Source organism: Corvus moneduloides, chromosome 1 (genome assembly GCF_009650955.1).
Source record: "Corvus moneduloides isolate bCorMon1 chromosome 1, bCorMon1.pri, whole genome shotgun sequence".
NCBI classification, from domain to species: Eukaryota; Metazoa; Chordata; class Aves; order Passeriformes; family Corvidae; genus Corvus; species Corvus moneduloides.
In genome coordinates, this window is record NC_045476.1 from 20,228,738 (window position 1) to 20,245,806 (window position 17,069).

Sequence of the window (17,069 nt, forward strand, 5' to 3'; positions counted from 1 at the left end):
CTACACACTTCCATATATATGGGTGGAAAAAAGAAGCATGGATGCTAAACACACATATACACCCTCAAAGGCAAAAGTATACTATAGTCTTATTCATGGAGTGGCTAAGAAAGCAGGCAGTATGCATACTCATACAAGCATACACACACACAGAGCTCTGTGTGTATATATATATATACACACACACATACCTATGTGTATCTATGCACAGTTACATATAAACACATGCAAACACACACACACAAGAAATACTGGTATGTGGGTGTGCACACAGAGACACAGTTGGTAAGAAAATCCCCCTCTGAATTGTAATGCTATGATCATCATAGTCTTACTGCATCTGATGAGCCAGACAGTTGATACATCACATGCCAACTAAGCAACTTTCTTATAATCAACCTGTATTATTTATTTCTGTATGTTTTAATGTGGTTTTGGTTCAGACTATACTTCTTTAAGTAATGCTGAATGGATGGAGTCTTCAGTATTTCCCACTTCCAAGAAATACATTTTGATGCTTTAATAGTAGTTTTAAAGTTATTTTGTTATAAAGTTGTTAAAAAACTCATTACACACAACACATATAATACATATGTCTAATCACTAAAAAATAGAAGTAGGAGAATGAATTTTACCCTCAATAAATTAGCAAGGAAGACACATTTTAAACAAATATCAAGAGCAGTTACTGCATTCCTTCTGTAATTTATTGCCTTCAGAAAAGTCTCAAATTACAAAATGTGTAGGGCGTAATGCTGTAGGCTGTTCAAACGAGGTTTGCAGTGTCTGCAACACTGGAACTAAATATTTACATGACTCCAAAAGATCTAATCTCTGGATTTCACCCCCCTCCCACCCCTTTTATTTAATTTGTATGCTATCTTTATCCACCACCCAGCACATTCCACACAGTCACTAAAGTCCATGGAAGAGATAAGTGGGGAGGAAAAAAGTCAAGACTCTAAAAAGAAAGGAGTAAAGCTGTTTAAAAATAAGGAATAGATCATCCTCATTAGAGCTGAAGTCTTGCAGCAATTTTAGCTGAATACAGATGGATTCTAACAGTGATAGCACCTGGGATCTCAAGAGACCCTGTAAAAGAGAAGTTCTAGGGCTGAGTTAACAAATTACAATCTTTCCAAACCTGTAGCAGTCTGATCTTCAAAGCCTTTCAAGTTTGCAAAGCTTCAAAGAAGCCTGGAATTCACTAAGAGCTTCCACAACAATGTGCAATATTTTTCCAACTTATTTTTATTGCTTATTTACAATTAATTTGCTATTAGTGCTGAAACACCTATAAACCACCAAGGGAAAAAAACTTTTACAAAAAGGTTTGCTGTTAAACCGAGAATAATGAGCACAAGATTTTGTAGACCAAACTCCAAATTCTGATGCTTGTTTGGAAAAAAAATTAATTATTGAATAGACAGTAGATTGCCTGAAGAGATTAAACTCTATCATTGCACCCAAAACTAGAGTCCAGAGTTAGGAACAGATCCTTGCATGGCATTCCCTGAATTCAGAAAGTTGGTGTGTCACAGCCTCCACCTGCTCTGAGAAATACATCAGCATGTCACCTCTCCTCTGACCCTACAACTACTGCTCGCTGCTGGAAAGCAACTGCAGGCAGAGAGGCACACCACCCTCAGGTACGCTGCTGACAGACGAATGTGGGTGTCAAAGCTGCTTGGAGGAGGTAGATAGTTATGGGTAAGTCTGTTCTGTTTGCATTACAAAACTCAAAAATAGAAAAGAAAGCAAATGAAAGTGTAACAGAGCCAGCTAAAGCATACAGACACACTCTGCAGGTATTTTCTTTTCTCCCAGGCAGTGGTGCCAATACTGAAAGTGTAACAGAAATTAACAGCTGTTCCATGTTTTCCCTTCAGCTGTGAAAAGTAGATTGAGACTCATATACGAAGATCAAGAGTCTCACCTTCACTCCTTTCTCTGTGTATGCACTAAAAAAAATGAAAAGCTCTTCAGAAATGTCAATTTCAACAAACAATTCCAAGGTAATATTGAATAGATTAATTTTAATCATTGTTTCTTTGAATTTTAAGGCAACATCTGAATCGCAGGCCACATCCAAAAAATTTGTTTCATACTTTGTTAATTCCCCCCTTTTGTAATGATGTAACACTCAATTTTGTAGGAGTTATAAGGACTGTTAAACAAAAAACATGATACAAATTTGACTTCCTTACCTGATCTCTCAGTCTCTCCTGGTGTCCCATTATTGCTGTGGCATGGTGGGGATATTTCTGTTTCAGATGCTCAAGAAAAGCCTCTCTCTTCCTGTCCATTTCTGAGGTTTGCATTCCCAGTATTTCTTTGGAACTGCGAGGGCCACCTACTGTATGTCTTCGAGGGATGTTGCGGGTGGACTTTGAGTGAGAAGAAGCGTGACTGCTCGGGGTCGAAAGGAGCTCTTTAGATCGGAGACATTCTGCATCGTCTAGTGATGTTACATGCAAACTGGGTTTTGCCTGGTCTGAAAAGAAACAAAAACCAAAACCAAACATAGTTCATATTATAAAAACTTAATAGCAACATTCGCATTAGCAGCAAAATGGAAAAATAGATTGATGTAAAAGCTAGGTACTTTAAAAAGTCTGGCAGTGTGCAGTGGCATGTTCTGCATCATTAGGCATATATACATCATAGTAAGTGCCCCGGAAATAATCCCTTATATAAGCTCTGCACATACTTATATACTTTTATCACACAACTGCAGTATTGCCTCACAGAAAAGCGAGCGTCATTCAAGTAGATGTTCCTTTTGTATCAACTTTACCTATGTGACTTGAAAAGAAGATCTGACAGGGCTCTTATGCCCTGACCTTTAAGATCTACAGGATGCTTTCCACAAGAAGAAACAGATTTCTTCAATAGGGTCCAATACACTTAATGGCCCCATAACTAGTATCCTTAAGGATACGAACTGATAAAATTCTTTTGACAGAGCAGATTTGTAATCCTTAATCTTTTTTTTTCCAGTGGGTTTTCAACAGGTTCTGAAACACCTAGGAAATAATAACAGGGTTTGGGAGTGTCTTTTTTCCTGATTTGTGACTGTGGTCTGGTTTTAAATTTCACAGATCTCCCTTGCATTTTATATGTCTCAGGACAGCGGGCTGGAAAATTCTACATCATTTTTTCATAAACCATTTCTTAAGAAATAGTATAAAAGCAAGTTTTGTGTGATATAAAAAAGGAAAAGAAAAAAACCCTCAGATAAATGTTACTACTTTAAAATCTACTTTAAGACCAAAGACCACGACGACATTTGTAAAGAGATAGGCAGACACTGTGGGTAAGTGCTGGCTTATCTTCAGGTAACTCTGTAACATGAATCCTCTGGTGCTCAAAAAATTGTAGACAGGAGCCTTGTTACCTAATACCTTTGAAAAAATCTCTCACTCCTTTGTCAGCAAAGAAAAAAAAAACCTAACAAAAACTTGAAGCACTGAAAAGGCCTCTCCAAGTCTTATGTGGCCTTCCTCATCTTTTCCAGGCAGACTCAGACTCGGACACCCCTGTGAGTGTTAACCCTTCCCAGCACCTCCCCAGGAACAGGGAGCTCCTTCTTCTACCTGTTTTAAGTAAATCTTTATTTCTCTCTGTCTGACACTTTTTTCCTCAGAGCCCCTTATCTTCCCCCTGATGTTTCCCCTGCATGCTGCCATTATATAGGACCGCTGTTTGGAAACAGGCACCTACTTGCTTCTTTTTATGGCTCAGTCAGTCATTCTGACACCATGCCTACCACTTGCCTCAGGATTTTATGCTGAGGATTTCTCAGCTTTCTGGTGTGCATTGTCAATTGCCTGCCACATGCCATGGAACACCAAGCCCTGGTAATAAAGCAAATCCTCTATCGGTGGAGCCGCTGCTGGTGTGGTGTCCCACCACTTCACGTAGGGAATCAGTTTCCTTGGGTTCCATAACAAAACTTGGCCCTGGACAGTCTTCAAAGACTTTGCATGTTTCTGTAAGCTGCCTATACTCTTCAAGGGCTCCAAAATGTCCAACAACACCCTCTTGTTTGCATTCATGGAAACCTATCCTGAAAGCAGATGCAGGCACGGGGGCCCAGGCTGCAGGTGACACCATGCTTTGATGAGCACAGATCTGGACACAGCTTTGCGAGCAGGTTTGGTTCACAGGGAAGTCTTACTCTCACAAAGATTCAAAATGTCATCTATGATCTTCACAGCACCTTCTAAGACCTTCTCAGCAGCACAATCCTAGTTAAACCTTCAGAGCAGCAGCCTCACCTTTGTGTACAAACATGCATGCACTCAACCTTTCAAGCACAACTCAATTAAGAAACATCCAAACCCTCTGCTTATTGAAAAGTCAGAGCATGAGCCACCAGGTACACTGAGCTTGTTTGAGAAAAATGGCAAACAGGAGAGTTTTGCTTGCAAGAAGCCAGCATGGCTATTCTAGATACACCCAGTGAAAATGGTTTCTGAAAGCTGCACAGTCATTCCAATGGATTTTAAACGGGAGGCAGAAGTGGGCTGGGGCTGGATGGAATTTACCAGCTTTAATTTGTTGCGCCAACAGCCTAGAGGTTATATCCCTGAGGCTCCTGGAACAAAGGCACAGACATAAAATAAGGGATTTTCTTGGAGCTGGAGGGAGTCAGCATGAGCACGGGTGACTGAGTACAGCAATTTGGTATAAACCCTCAGAGTATGGTCACAGCAGCAGTTTCAATCACTGCAGTGATGGCAGGCACTTCCTCAAGAAGGCAGGTAAACCTATGCTGACAAGCACAACCCAGAACTCAAGTGTCTCTACTTTGGGTCCTAAATCTCTCTCATGCAAAGTCTTTCCCTACTCTGCACTTCAGTAATTTCAATAGCTTAAGAAAGAGTAATTTTTGGCACATAAAAAGACATATCAAGTAAAGTGTTTTACCACTGTTTGTTATTAGGTGAAACCTTGAAAAGGAATCAAAAATAACATATTTTTCTTATACTGTATTAGAAAGATCAACAAATTCTCTTATTTTTCTTTCATATATTTGGAAAATACTGCATAAATACCAGTGAAAAGAAAGGAATGTAAACTATGCAAACTTAATTTCTCATCTTGCCAGAGAGCTGACTTGGGCATCCAGCAGGATCCTGATCCTGCACCATTACAGCACTCAGCAGCACGTGACTTTCTTTGCAAACCAAAATCTGTTGTGTTTCAGTATGGGTCTTTTCCCTACTAATTGCTGAAAAAAAATGTTGTGGATCACTTCCTGGACAGGAGAAGTGACTTCAATGGTGAGACTGAGCACTGGGCTGCTGAAACCCCCCTGTGGATCTTGAGACACATCAGTTCTACAGATGCTGTGTATGCCAGAGTGCTACAGGGAGGAAAAACTGAGAGAGGTTTTCTGGATTCTGGAGTTGCTCAATAACATCGTGGGTAAACCTTCCATATCTTCCAAGTGAAGATAATAGGCCTAGCAAATCAGTCTCCACAGATAACTGTGAAACGTGTGAAACATCATGTGTTGGTTCCCAGATGAGTGCTAAGAGTAGAGATGGAAAAGGATAAATTATGCAAGTACCCTCCTTGGGAAAAGAGCAAAGAGAAGGCAATAGAAAACTCAGAGGTGTGAGATAAGCTTGTCTCCCTCTCTCCCTCCCTCATATTCTGAAGCTAAAAGCTGAAGGTTCTTCTGTTCAATAAAGCAGCAAGTCTAGAGGGCAACTAAAAGCAAGTCTTGGTGATTGACAGGGAGGAATTTGGTTATCCAAAGGTGTGAGTAACTCTTATACTTGATTTGCTTCTTGGATCTGAAAACAAGTTTCAAGATTTCTTAACATCACCAACGTCACCCATGACTACAGTGAAGGCCCAGGTCTGCAGCATAGAAGCACTATATCTAGGATCAGCAGCAAGATTATCATGACAGATTAATGGCTATGAGCTAGGAGAAAAAAAATAGAAAAATAGAAAAGTCCTTTGACATGTCCTGGCATGTAACTCTTCTAAGTCACACCCTCCATGAAATCTACAAAGGTCAGGAAAGTCACTTTGCTTCATTACTTTAAATGCTATGAAGATTTTAAGTAGTCCTGTTTTGCAACCTAGGTGACATGAGAACAGAACATTTTCAGAATAATTTCAGAAAGGAACAAGTGTGGACCTGACCCACACTGAAACTGTGAAACTGAGCCTTGAAGCAAACCCCATTCAATACTAAAATTTTAAAAAAGAATACGGATTTAACAGCATGAGTCAAACCAATCTCTGTTACATTTATGTTAGCAGTAAATGTGATATTATTTGGAATTGTTCTAATTTACTTCACTGTCTTTACAATTAGCTCTCTTTCCAATGTAAATTTTGGATATGGGCCAAAACTACTACATTTGGTTATGAGCTTTCAGCACTCAACATTTTTGGAACCATAGAATCAGTCTGGTCAGCCCTCTGTTTTCCTACCTCCACACATATCTGACGCAGTTTCATACAAGCCCTACAGAAGAAATGTGTTACTGAAGGCTTTTTTTTCCCTAGTCAAACACAAAGTGAAGATTTCCATCCCACTAAACATACACAGACAAAGGTTACTCACAATGCTCAGTAATTTTACTTAAAAAGCAATTCAAAAGAGCATCAATCAATTAATGAAGACCCAAATTAAAAAAAAAAAAAAAGAGCATTTTTTTTCCTTCTAAGTTGCCAATGCACTATTTGTTGGTATTGCATGCTCATAAACTTGTGTGATTTTTTTTAAACCACATGCACTATTTGTTTCACAGAAGCACAGTAATACAACTTTTCCTGAAGTGCCTTTGAGGAATATAACATGCAGGAAATGAGAATGTCCACAGGTGCCCCACAGATACTGTAATAGATATAGATTAGATTAGGTGTTTGTCATGCTACCTGAATGCTCTGTTCCACGTGGAATAGCCCACGTAGAATTCGCCAGGAAATAGTTTTCGTTCGCTTTATAGGAAATAGTGCAGCAGTGAACGTATGAATGCACAGCGCCGTGGAAACCCCGCTTAGACAGTCCTGGCTTCGCTCCAAAACAAACCCCAGTGGTTTCACTCAAAGTAAACTAACCCTGTCACAATCTGCCGTGAAGGTCCCCCTTTTAACAGACACCCCGAGGTAAAGATGAGCTCAAACCCACTTTTACGAAGGAAGAGCTATTTCTCCGCCATAGCTGAGGCTGGCAGAGCATTTAAAGGGAAGGGGACGTGCTTTCCCCACCTCAGCCTCCGCACCGGCAGGATCCCGCATCCGTGACAGCCATGCAGCGTGCTCCCGGCTTCAGAGGGCACACAGAAATCTCTCAGAAGAGAAAGTTAAACTCATAAAGTTCCAATATTAGGGAAATGTGCACACCAGAGTCATTAGCTCAAGAAAAAAATGCTTTTTTTTTTTCATGCATTCTGCCTCCACTTATAAAAAGCAGCAACGAGGGACATGCTTCAACATAACTCCATCTTTGCCTTACTTATATCGCCGCTTACTTACCCCTCGTCTGCCTGCTGTCTGTTGGGCAAGCCAGGCACAGCTCAAGTTTCTGGCTTTCATTTTCCTCCATTGTCCCTGCCTACCGCACAAGTTCTCCAACTTGGAGCCGCAGCTCCCGGACCGTCCGCGCCGGGCTCGGGGAGGAGAAAGGACGCGCTGCGCCGGCGGCGCGGAGCCCCCAGCTGCCCCGCGGAGCCCCCAGCAGCCCCGCGGAGCCCCCAGCTGCCCCGCGGAGCCCCCAGCAGCCCCGCGGAGCCCCCAGCTGCCCTGCGGAGCCCCCAGCAGCCCCGCGGAGCCCCCAGCTGCCCCGCGGAGCCCCCAGCAGCCCCGCGGAGCCCCCAGCAGCCCCGCGGCCGGACGCGGTCCCGCGGCGGCACCGGCGCGCCCCGAGCCCGGCCCCAACAGGTGACGGCTCCGCAGCCGCCCCTACCCGGCCCGCGCCCCGCGGCAGCCGGGCGGCCGTGTGAAAGGCAGCATTTCAAACGCGATTACAGGCCTGAGCCTCCGCTGGAATCCGAACCCGCAGCCTTTTAAATCTCTGTCATGGGACAAAAGCCTTTCCACACGGTATTTTTTTTTTAAGCTCGTAACCACCAAGCCCACAAACATTCCTGATAAATGCTCCTCTGTCTTTTTTAGCGTCTAGTTTAAAAGTAATTCATTATATAAACTCTTTGAGGTTTTGTTTTCAGTTGGATTCTTTCAAGCCGCTCAAAGAATGGATCGGGGAAAAATCGAGATACAGGAATCCAACTTCAGCGAAGCCAATAAAAACGAATGGTAGCAATATGTAAGCAGGGACTTGGGTTAAGAGGGATTCCGAAGCCTCAGTAGCAAAACATACAGAAACATGTAACTAATTCTCTTGGCAGATCACAGGTCAGCAGCCTGCATGAAAATCGATAGATCTACCAGGCTGCAAAGCAAAAAATAATGTGGCTGAGAAGGATGAGATCAAATCCCACAGATTCCAGCAGATGCTACATGTGTTGATTTAATAGAGAATATCAGACAGATTTAGTCTATCCAAATCATAAGACTGAGTCAGACTTGGTGGAACAAACTTAGTGTTGAGTTACAGCATGAAGACCAGAAAGTTTATCCACAGACAACTTCTGAATTAGGTTAAGAACAAAGCATAACTGAGATATTAATAAAAATAGGCAATTTCTCACTTAAATGGATACTCCAACACCAGGTAACAGTATCTTGGATGTCTTTTTAAACAGACCTAGCATAATATGGTCTTCCAAGTTTTCTTCAACTCTGACTTCAATATAACATCAGCCAAATTGTTTGCAATGACCTCTCAACCACCCAGTCCAGACAGGCTAGGAAAATTCCCCTGCGTTTCCTTCTACATCTCTATCTGGCAGAAATGTCATCCTGTCTACTTAGATTATTGAATGCAGGAATGTTTTGCATGTATATAAATTCAGTACAGAAGCTCAAGGAGGATCACTCTCCTCATGCTCCTATCCTCCCGCTTCCAGACAAAAAAAAAAAAAAAAAAGGCATTTGAGTAAATTACAAGGAACAATTGATAATGAACGAAACTATTGTTCATTAGATCAGACATACGTATTCTCTAGCACTTCAGAAATATTTCTTTTCCTTTTTAACAATTAATTCTATATGGTCTTGGAACCTGGCAAAAGTCCCAGAAATCTGGCATGGAAAACATAGAAAAGATGAAAATACGATTTGAACATTAGCACTGCTATTTAAGGTCTGCAGTACAGTGCTCCCAGCAGAATACTATACTATAGTTACCCTGCAGTTATAAAGAAAACAGTGTGATTTTATTTAGAATAGTGTTTTTACTGGCCCTGGGTTCCTCCTGCTCATTCTGATTCTGGACTATTTTAGGAGGAGAAGTGATGACCAGCCATCCCACTTATCTGATGTGTGTGATATGAAGGAATGTACCTTTAACCAATGGTTTCCAGAGTCTGGACAATCGTGATGAGCCTCTTGCAATTTACATTCACAGCCAGCTGGAAGGATAAGAGGGTTCTTGCAGGAATAGTGAACACTGAACACCAGCAACTTCAAGAAATGTAAAGGAACTCAGAAACCTCTGATGGAAAAAGAAAGCCACTGTGGTTGCCTGGAGCAGCACCATGAAAGCTGTACTAAGACATTACCTGTACACAGGGCCCAGAAACTGAGAGTTCAGAAACTAAGGGCATTTAAAAAGACCTCATCCTAAAATAACACAAAAGAAAGCACAAAACATACTTGCGTTAAATGAAAGGAAGGAACTTTTTCAGCCTTGTACAAAACCAGGGTTAGCTGTGAAGGTCAGTAGTGTTTGTACCAAGAACGTTAATAAGAACAGAATCAGTGCACTCTAGCTCCTTAGGAGGCTTTCCCTCCATCCATGGTGGGGAAAAATACCTAGAAAATTAGTCTAAGACTAAAATAATGATGGCAGTAACAACAACAATAATAATAAAATTAAACCATCTACTTTGAGCCAGCACCTTTAGTTTTCTCAGCCAAGAGCACAAGAAAGAGTTGTTCTGTTGACTCTCCCAGTCCCAGAGAGCAGCTGGGTGCCCCTCGGGAAAGTGCCAAGCTGGTCTGGAACTGCTGCTTTCATGGCCACAGCAAGATGCTTCTACTTCTGAGACTGACAGGAAATGGTACTGATAGTGCTGCTAAGGGGCCTGAGCAAACTGGACACCCAGAATATAGAGATGGTCTAGGAGAGATTGGTTTTTTGTTTGTGGACCTGTTTGAAAACTGGGTGTCACCTTATGAGAACTTCTGCAGCTGCAGAAGTAGTTTCTCAAACAGGATTAAAAAGCATTGGCAAAGGAAGAGACTAAACATGGCACACTTTAGTATCATCAAAATCAAACAAAACAGAAGAGCCTGCACATAAAACATAATCACCACCCAGGAAACACAGTCATCTCTACTGCAGCTCAGGACAGGGAGCAGTTGGGTCTCAACAGCAAGGTCTCAAAGAATGTCTCATTTTAAGGAAAAATTCCTTGGTCTCAAGCTGGATTTAATCTGTGTATCTAACAATGCTATTCCTCAAGATGTTACCGGAGTTAATTTAGAAGAATTAGAGAAACTCCTTTAGCAGCTGGAGACAGCCAGAACCTTTATATTATTAAGCTCAAAGAAAGAGCACCCCAGTAGAGTCACTGGGATGAATCACTAACGACAAGTTAAATAAACTTGATTAACCAGTTCACAGCACGCAATCAGCGTTTGTTTATCTGTGGGATCAACAATAACAGTGGTTCCTTTTAATTACTGTGCTCAGATCTGGATCCATCAATATCAAAACAATGCAGAGAGAATAATTGCCAACAGGTTAGGATGTTTTAATTGTGTTTAATGTCCCAGAGCGACTTCAACTCTTCTGGATTTAGCATATGCGTAAGAGGAACAATTAACAAATACTGGCTGCACTCAATTAGTCCAACTTATAATATACAACAATGACTCCATGGCTCTAGCAATTATTCAGAACTAAATCTCTGGGAATCTAATTATTAATAGTTAAATCATAAGTGTCCCATAATTAAAGACTTGTCTCAATGTCCATGTGAAATCATGCAGCCACTGCGAAAAACATCATGAATGCTCTCCGCAGGAGCCAGCCTGACACTGTTCAGCCTATTGTAGTCCAGAAAAAAAATATTAGACCTGGAGTGGTGAGGCAGAAGCCTGAGGGGAATTATGAGCACCCAAGTGGGTCACACTGCAGCACCTTTCCAAGCCTTTATGTGGCCCGAGATGGCTTGGGACTGCCCTGGGGCTGCTTTGCAGGAGGGGAGCATCATGAGGATGGCTCCAGTGTGTCAGGAAACCTCCCCTCTGTACTCCAGGGAATCGTGGGTGGCCATTCTCTGTGAACTAGTCAGATTTGAAATGGAGAGAGTAACTAACTTCAGAAGAAGAGCAACGAGTTCACATGACAAAGCTCTGATTTCCCCCTTGGACAGCAGAGACCAGCTTCAGGGCTGTAGCTTGTTTGAGCACATCTTCATTCTTGTTCATCCTCAGTGTCTTCACTGCCAGGCTGGGTGGTGGTCTCTCAATGCTTAAACTAAAACAGACTCACTTCAAAAAGAAAAGGACTATGTTCAAACAGCATATTATCAAAGAAGATATAATAGCAGCCACTAACATATACAGGCAAAATGAAAAAAATTCTGAGGTCTAGCAATATGAATCCATGTAAATACATCTGGGGGCAAAGAGGATTACTTTCTAAATTAATTGTCTATTGATTTGGTATTGTACAAAGAATTCGAGATTTTTAAGATGTGGAGGGGGGCTTTATGATAATTTGGTCTCATCTGCTTAGTAAAAGATCTCAATGAAGTGGGTCCTATTATTAATGCAAGCATAGTGGCTAAAATATTCAGTGCTTAAATTAAAGGAAAACATCTGAAATTGATTTTAAAATTTACAATGACAATCTAAAACAACTACTGGGATTATTTATAATGAAATTACCTTCCCTGTTAAAAATCTGTGGAGAGTTTCAATATTTATACTCTGTGTATTTCAGTTCAGTTAAGAAGTCTCCTACTTGTGAGGCAAAATTAGCCCAAGGAGTGAAATGGTAACACTCAGCTGAAGCAAAAAAGTATGAGTTTGCACATCTCCGCAACAGAATTTCATTGTGTCTTGTCAGACCAGGTTTCAGCTCTTCAGAAAAGTTCAGAGACTAACAGTGGTGCTAAGAGCCAGACTTAATCACTAAAACTGTACAAAAGAGTGACTAAGAAGTTGAACATAAAATATTTAGGCAGAAGATATATTCATCTTTCCAATTCCATTTCAAATATAGCTCTGGGAAATGGCTATAATCACCTGTCACTTGGCATTGCCAAGCTCTCAAATGCTCATCTCAGTAACAGAGCAACCTTCATGCACTCCGAAAGACATTTTGTTCAAGTTCACAACTCTCACACCTGGACATAGATCATGTTAAATAGGTTAGATTTTTCTGGTTTTGAAGTTTTATTTTTGTTTCCTTCCTCTCCCTCCAATTTTATAAATAAGTTAAAAGGCCTGAGGGCAGTAAACACTTTTGCATGCCCTAAATCAAACTGAGAAGAAGAACTGTGGTCATCACAAAGAAGTGCCAACATTCAAGTGAGGAAAAAAACAAAAAAAGAGGTGATTCTTTTCTTTCATCAATAACTTTGTCTCCCTCTCTAGTTTGGGACAATCCCAACAAAGCCAACAGTAGATACACTTTACCATGACTTCCCTTTCTGTTGCCCAAGGGAAGATGGAACAGAGCTAAATGAGCATAATTACAGGACCCATGTTTCTGACTCGTTCAATGCAACACCTTATTTCAGCCTTTGTACCCGCCTGTTGTCATCCCACCATACCAAACTAACATTAATATGACTACACTGCCACCAGAACAGCCAGCTTTGAGCTGGCAACCCTGACATGCCTCAGCTCCTCCTCACACCCGCCAGCCCTTCACACACCACATTCTCATACAGGAAGGTAAGGAAAGAAATCAGCCTGCAAACTCAGAAACAGAAAATATGATCATGTTTTTGTAAGGTACCAAACAAATTACTCTGTGAAAGCAAAATATGCCTTACATTGCAGAAATTTTAATCACTAGAGTTTAATGGTATAAAAAGCAATATGTGGGTGGGAAAGAACAGTGTAGGGGATTGTTCCTGAAGGAGGTGGATTAAAGGGAGGGGGGAAGGTCACTTTAAAGTCAATCTGCTCTACATTCAAATTCTATTTCTCCCCAGTGTAAAGCACTTTGGTTTTGGTAAGTTCACTTTGGATAAACTGACTCAAAAAGAGCTCTGGTGGAGAGTCTCAATTCAAATTGATCCAACTTTTTAGCAGTGCCAGAAGAATAGACTTACTGCCTGAAACACTGACGATTTCATGGATGTCTGCAGGATCTGGTTGTACATTTGTGAGGTGACATGCTTTAGTGATCAAAAGTATCAAGAGCTGCTCTACACAAAGTACAATCATACTTTGAAATAATACGAGAGATCCTTTATTTTAGCTTTTACCATGTATACATCAAGTTTATAAGATTGCCAGGTGACTGCTTGAATTAACAGGAAATACATAGTGTATTTCAATGGAGCCTGAGTTCAGAAATAAAGTAATAGTTCAAGTTATGCTGTGATTACCATAACAACTTACTTATCAAACAGCATTTCTGATAAATATTCTACCACAAAAAATTGTTTCAATAAAAAAATTGGTAAATAATGATTAGAAATATAACACAATGGCACCAGTGTTGCCAACCCACAGCATTCACACAATTCATGATGACGGTCTTTCGTGAAAAGTAACATTTTTGGGAACACTATTCATTTTATTCATCTCTGGACTGTACCCAAACACGTATTTGACTTTTCTCAACAATGTCACTGGAAAGAACTAGATTTTTTTCTAAGACTCAGACTAAAATCAAGTGAGAAGTCAGCACCATTAATGATTTAATGAGTTGGACATTTTAAATCATTTTTGCCACAGTTTCTCCCTGTCCCCTACTACAAAGGCAGTACTATAAAACAAATGACTATCTGAATGTCTGAAAAGACATAAAGACAAGCAGAATAAATCCTTACAGCTTTTTTTCTATGCAGATCTGATTTTTAACCCAGCAGGGATGGTCACAGGTTGTGGTATGTAAAGCTTTTCTATCTACCCTTTGTAGGGCACCAGCCTCTGAAGGCAGATGTAAGAGCAGAGGTCTGATGTAGACCTTTCAACTTGTAATGTTGAATGACCTCTCCAATAGTATGGACATCTCCCTCCTTCAAAGTGCCTCTCTGACCTCCCCAGACCATGCTCATGCTATTATTAAGACAGCTGATTAGTAAGAAAGCAATTGGAGTTGACAGTAGAGGCACTGCTGTTCTTTTTCAGGCCTGCCCAGTCTGTTCTGCTGGGATGCACACTTAATAATTCACTCTTCAGTATTTAGGGTTTCATAGCTTTAGGGCAACAAGACCATTTGATTGTCTTGTCTGATTTCCCATTCTATCACAAGCCATTAAATTTGATGCGGGAACCTCCCACAAAGGCCAAAAGCTTAAATGAGATGAAGAAGACATTACTGATCTCAGGACACCAATGCTGCATCTGCCCTAGCATCTGTTTAAAACTCCACCACACATGCAATGAGATCTACCTGGAGGATCAGCATAAGAAAGTGAAGGACATCAAGCTCCCATCTGAGGAAACATAACACTGAGCAAAGTTCTCTCCTCTGCCTTTAATTTCCCACATGAGAAATTCACCTTAAAAACCTCCAAACCATCCTAACCAAAGCAGTGATACACACATCCAGTCACTGTCTCCAGCACTGGCCATCTTTTATGTATGAGAAAAAAACCTGAAAGGAAAAACACCTCAAAACATACCTATCCTGATGTACATGGAAGGGAATGAATCCTGCTGAGCAATGCCCATTACCTGCTGAAAGGTGCAAGCATGACAGTTGATTTTAATCACTGCCTTTAATACAGAGCTGCCAGTGCTGTTATTGGAGGGTGCTTCAGCAGGCAGGCCCACAGACACGGCTGATAGAGCTGCTGACTTGGGCATACCACATCCAGCAGCAGCAGGACTGCTACAACCCTCCACCCTGCCACAACCACCCAGTAAATACAGGTTTTCTTGCTGCCTGGGCTCAAATGGCTTTGCAAAGATAACTGTTCTCATTTCACAGACTATGTTACAGTTAACTGACTCATGTTTAATTACCCTCAGTGCTAAGAAATAGCCTCCTATTTCTTCATGGCAAAGTTGCCTTAACTGCAGTTTCCAAGGATCAGATTTATTCCCCTTTGTCAGCCAGACCCAGCAGTACTGTAGAATGTGTGCTAGGTAAGAAAGCCACCTCACAGACTACTCACTCACTCACTCACATCCTGAGCTCCATTGGACTTGCGTTATCCTTTTGTCTTGGTTTTCTCCTTGGAAAACAAGTCTTTGCCTCTTTTCACTTTCTTTCCAGTATTCCCATCTTCTCCTTGCAGTACAGATAGTGGGATTGTCAGAGCCCATTCTTCTGAACTAAATATACTAACAGTAACAAAAGGGTACATGACCTAAATTTACCTCTGAAAACACCGGTGCAGCTGGATGCTGCATGACAACACAGAGCCCCCAGGGAAAGGGAGCTGAGGCTGGGGCACCCTGCCCAGCCAGGACAGGGAACCTGTGGCCGCAGCAACCTCCTCCCAAAAAGGGAAAGAATGTTTCAGGTTTTACAAGGGTAAAATGTCCAAACACCAAGTGAGATGCAGTGTCATGACTCACGTCATATCCTATTCCTCCTACAAGGGGAAGTCTGCTGCTCCTGTGCAAGAAGATAAAAACAGAGAAAAAGTAACAAAGCTCTGTCTTATCAGGCCACAAGAAGCATACAGAACTGCCTGGGGTGAAGACAAGAATAAGCAACATCAGCATAGGAAGGTGTCATACAAGGTTTAAGCTTTTTCAGAGGTAGAGTGTCTATCTCTCTCATGAATAAATACATAACCCAAGACAATTTAATTCCAACTGTTCTGTATTTCTTACAAAAACTTTTCAAACCATGGGATGACTCACAGGTGAACATTCCACTGACAACATAAAGTGACATTTTATTATGTATGCCCCTTTACAAACTGCAAGTCTGTGCTGAGATATATAAATATGTTTCATAACATGGCATATGCCTTTACATGCAGCACAGTGCAGGGTAGGGAGCAGGCAGTAAGTACTGACAATGACAGATTTTCCTCAGTCCAGAAGAAAAGGCTATTAAATATTAATTGGCAACACAGACAGCCTTTACTGCGTATGTATATACTCCAATACTCTGATTTCCAAGACTCATTTGCAAAATGTAACTCTGTAATTTGTTCAATTTTATTTATGATTTTCATACTAATACTGTAATATTTAATCATTAATATAATAAGGTCCAGTAATAAATTCCTGGTTTCACCCCTCTTTTGCTTTTTTTGCTCTAGAACTGTGATTAAAAGATAATACTTCAAGACCACAGCTGGAACGATATTTAAATCCTTTCAGCAGCTGGAGGAAATTCTGGGCAAAGTGCTAGAAGGAAAGAAGTACAAGATCTCTTTGAGATGAGATACAGTATTACTTACATGCCTCCATTTCACTCTTATAAACTCCTGTAAGTCCCCTCTCACAGCAGAGAGTAACACAGGAGTGCCCTTGGAAGAGGGTGAAGAAGTAAGTGAAGGATGAGTTTGCAGTCCATGAGTAGTATTAACGTAATGCTTTTAGTCTGCTCTTATGCAGAGTCTTCTAAAGGAAGTGCCTAAACTCAGCCAGAAAACACAGGCTGAATACCACAGTTAGGGGTAAAATGCTGCAGGCAGTAATTATCAATCACTTTCTTTTCCCAACCATCAAAGAAAGTAATTTGTTTGTTTTCTCCACCCAGCAAGGAAAAGACTGGGTGGTCTTCTGACTTTAGAGTCTGAGAAATATTCCTCTCAAGGGCAAGGCTACCCCAGGCCTCCTGGGCAGCATGAGGTCCTTTTTCAACATGGTCTTAC

The 17,069-nt window shown here is 41.1% G+C and overlaps 1 protein-coding gene across 13 annotated transcripts in view; it reads right to left on the bottom strand.

Annotated features, from left to right (window-relative positions):
- Positions 1–17,069, bottom strand: part of KIAA1217 (KIAA1217 ortholog) — a 364,593-nt gene that overhangs the window by 169,921 nt on the left and 177,603 nt on the right. For 10 of the 13 annotated variants that reach the window (XM_032101061.1, XM_032101111.1, XM_032101101.1 and 7 more), the window contains one exon: positions 2,208–2,494. In XM_032101061.1, the coding sequence (XP_031956952.1) occupies positions 2,208–2,494 (287 nt within the window). Of the gene's footprint in view, positions 1–2,207; positions 2,495–7,506; positions 7,720–17,069 lie in introns of those variants that run through there. The other 3 variants (XM_032101093.1, XM_032101131.1, XM_032101178.1) reach the window with 3 other exon arrangements.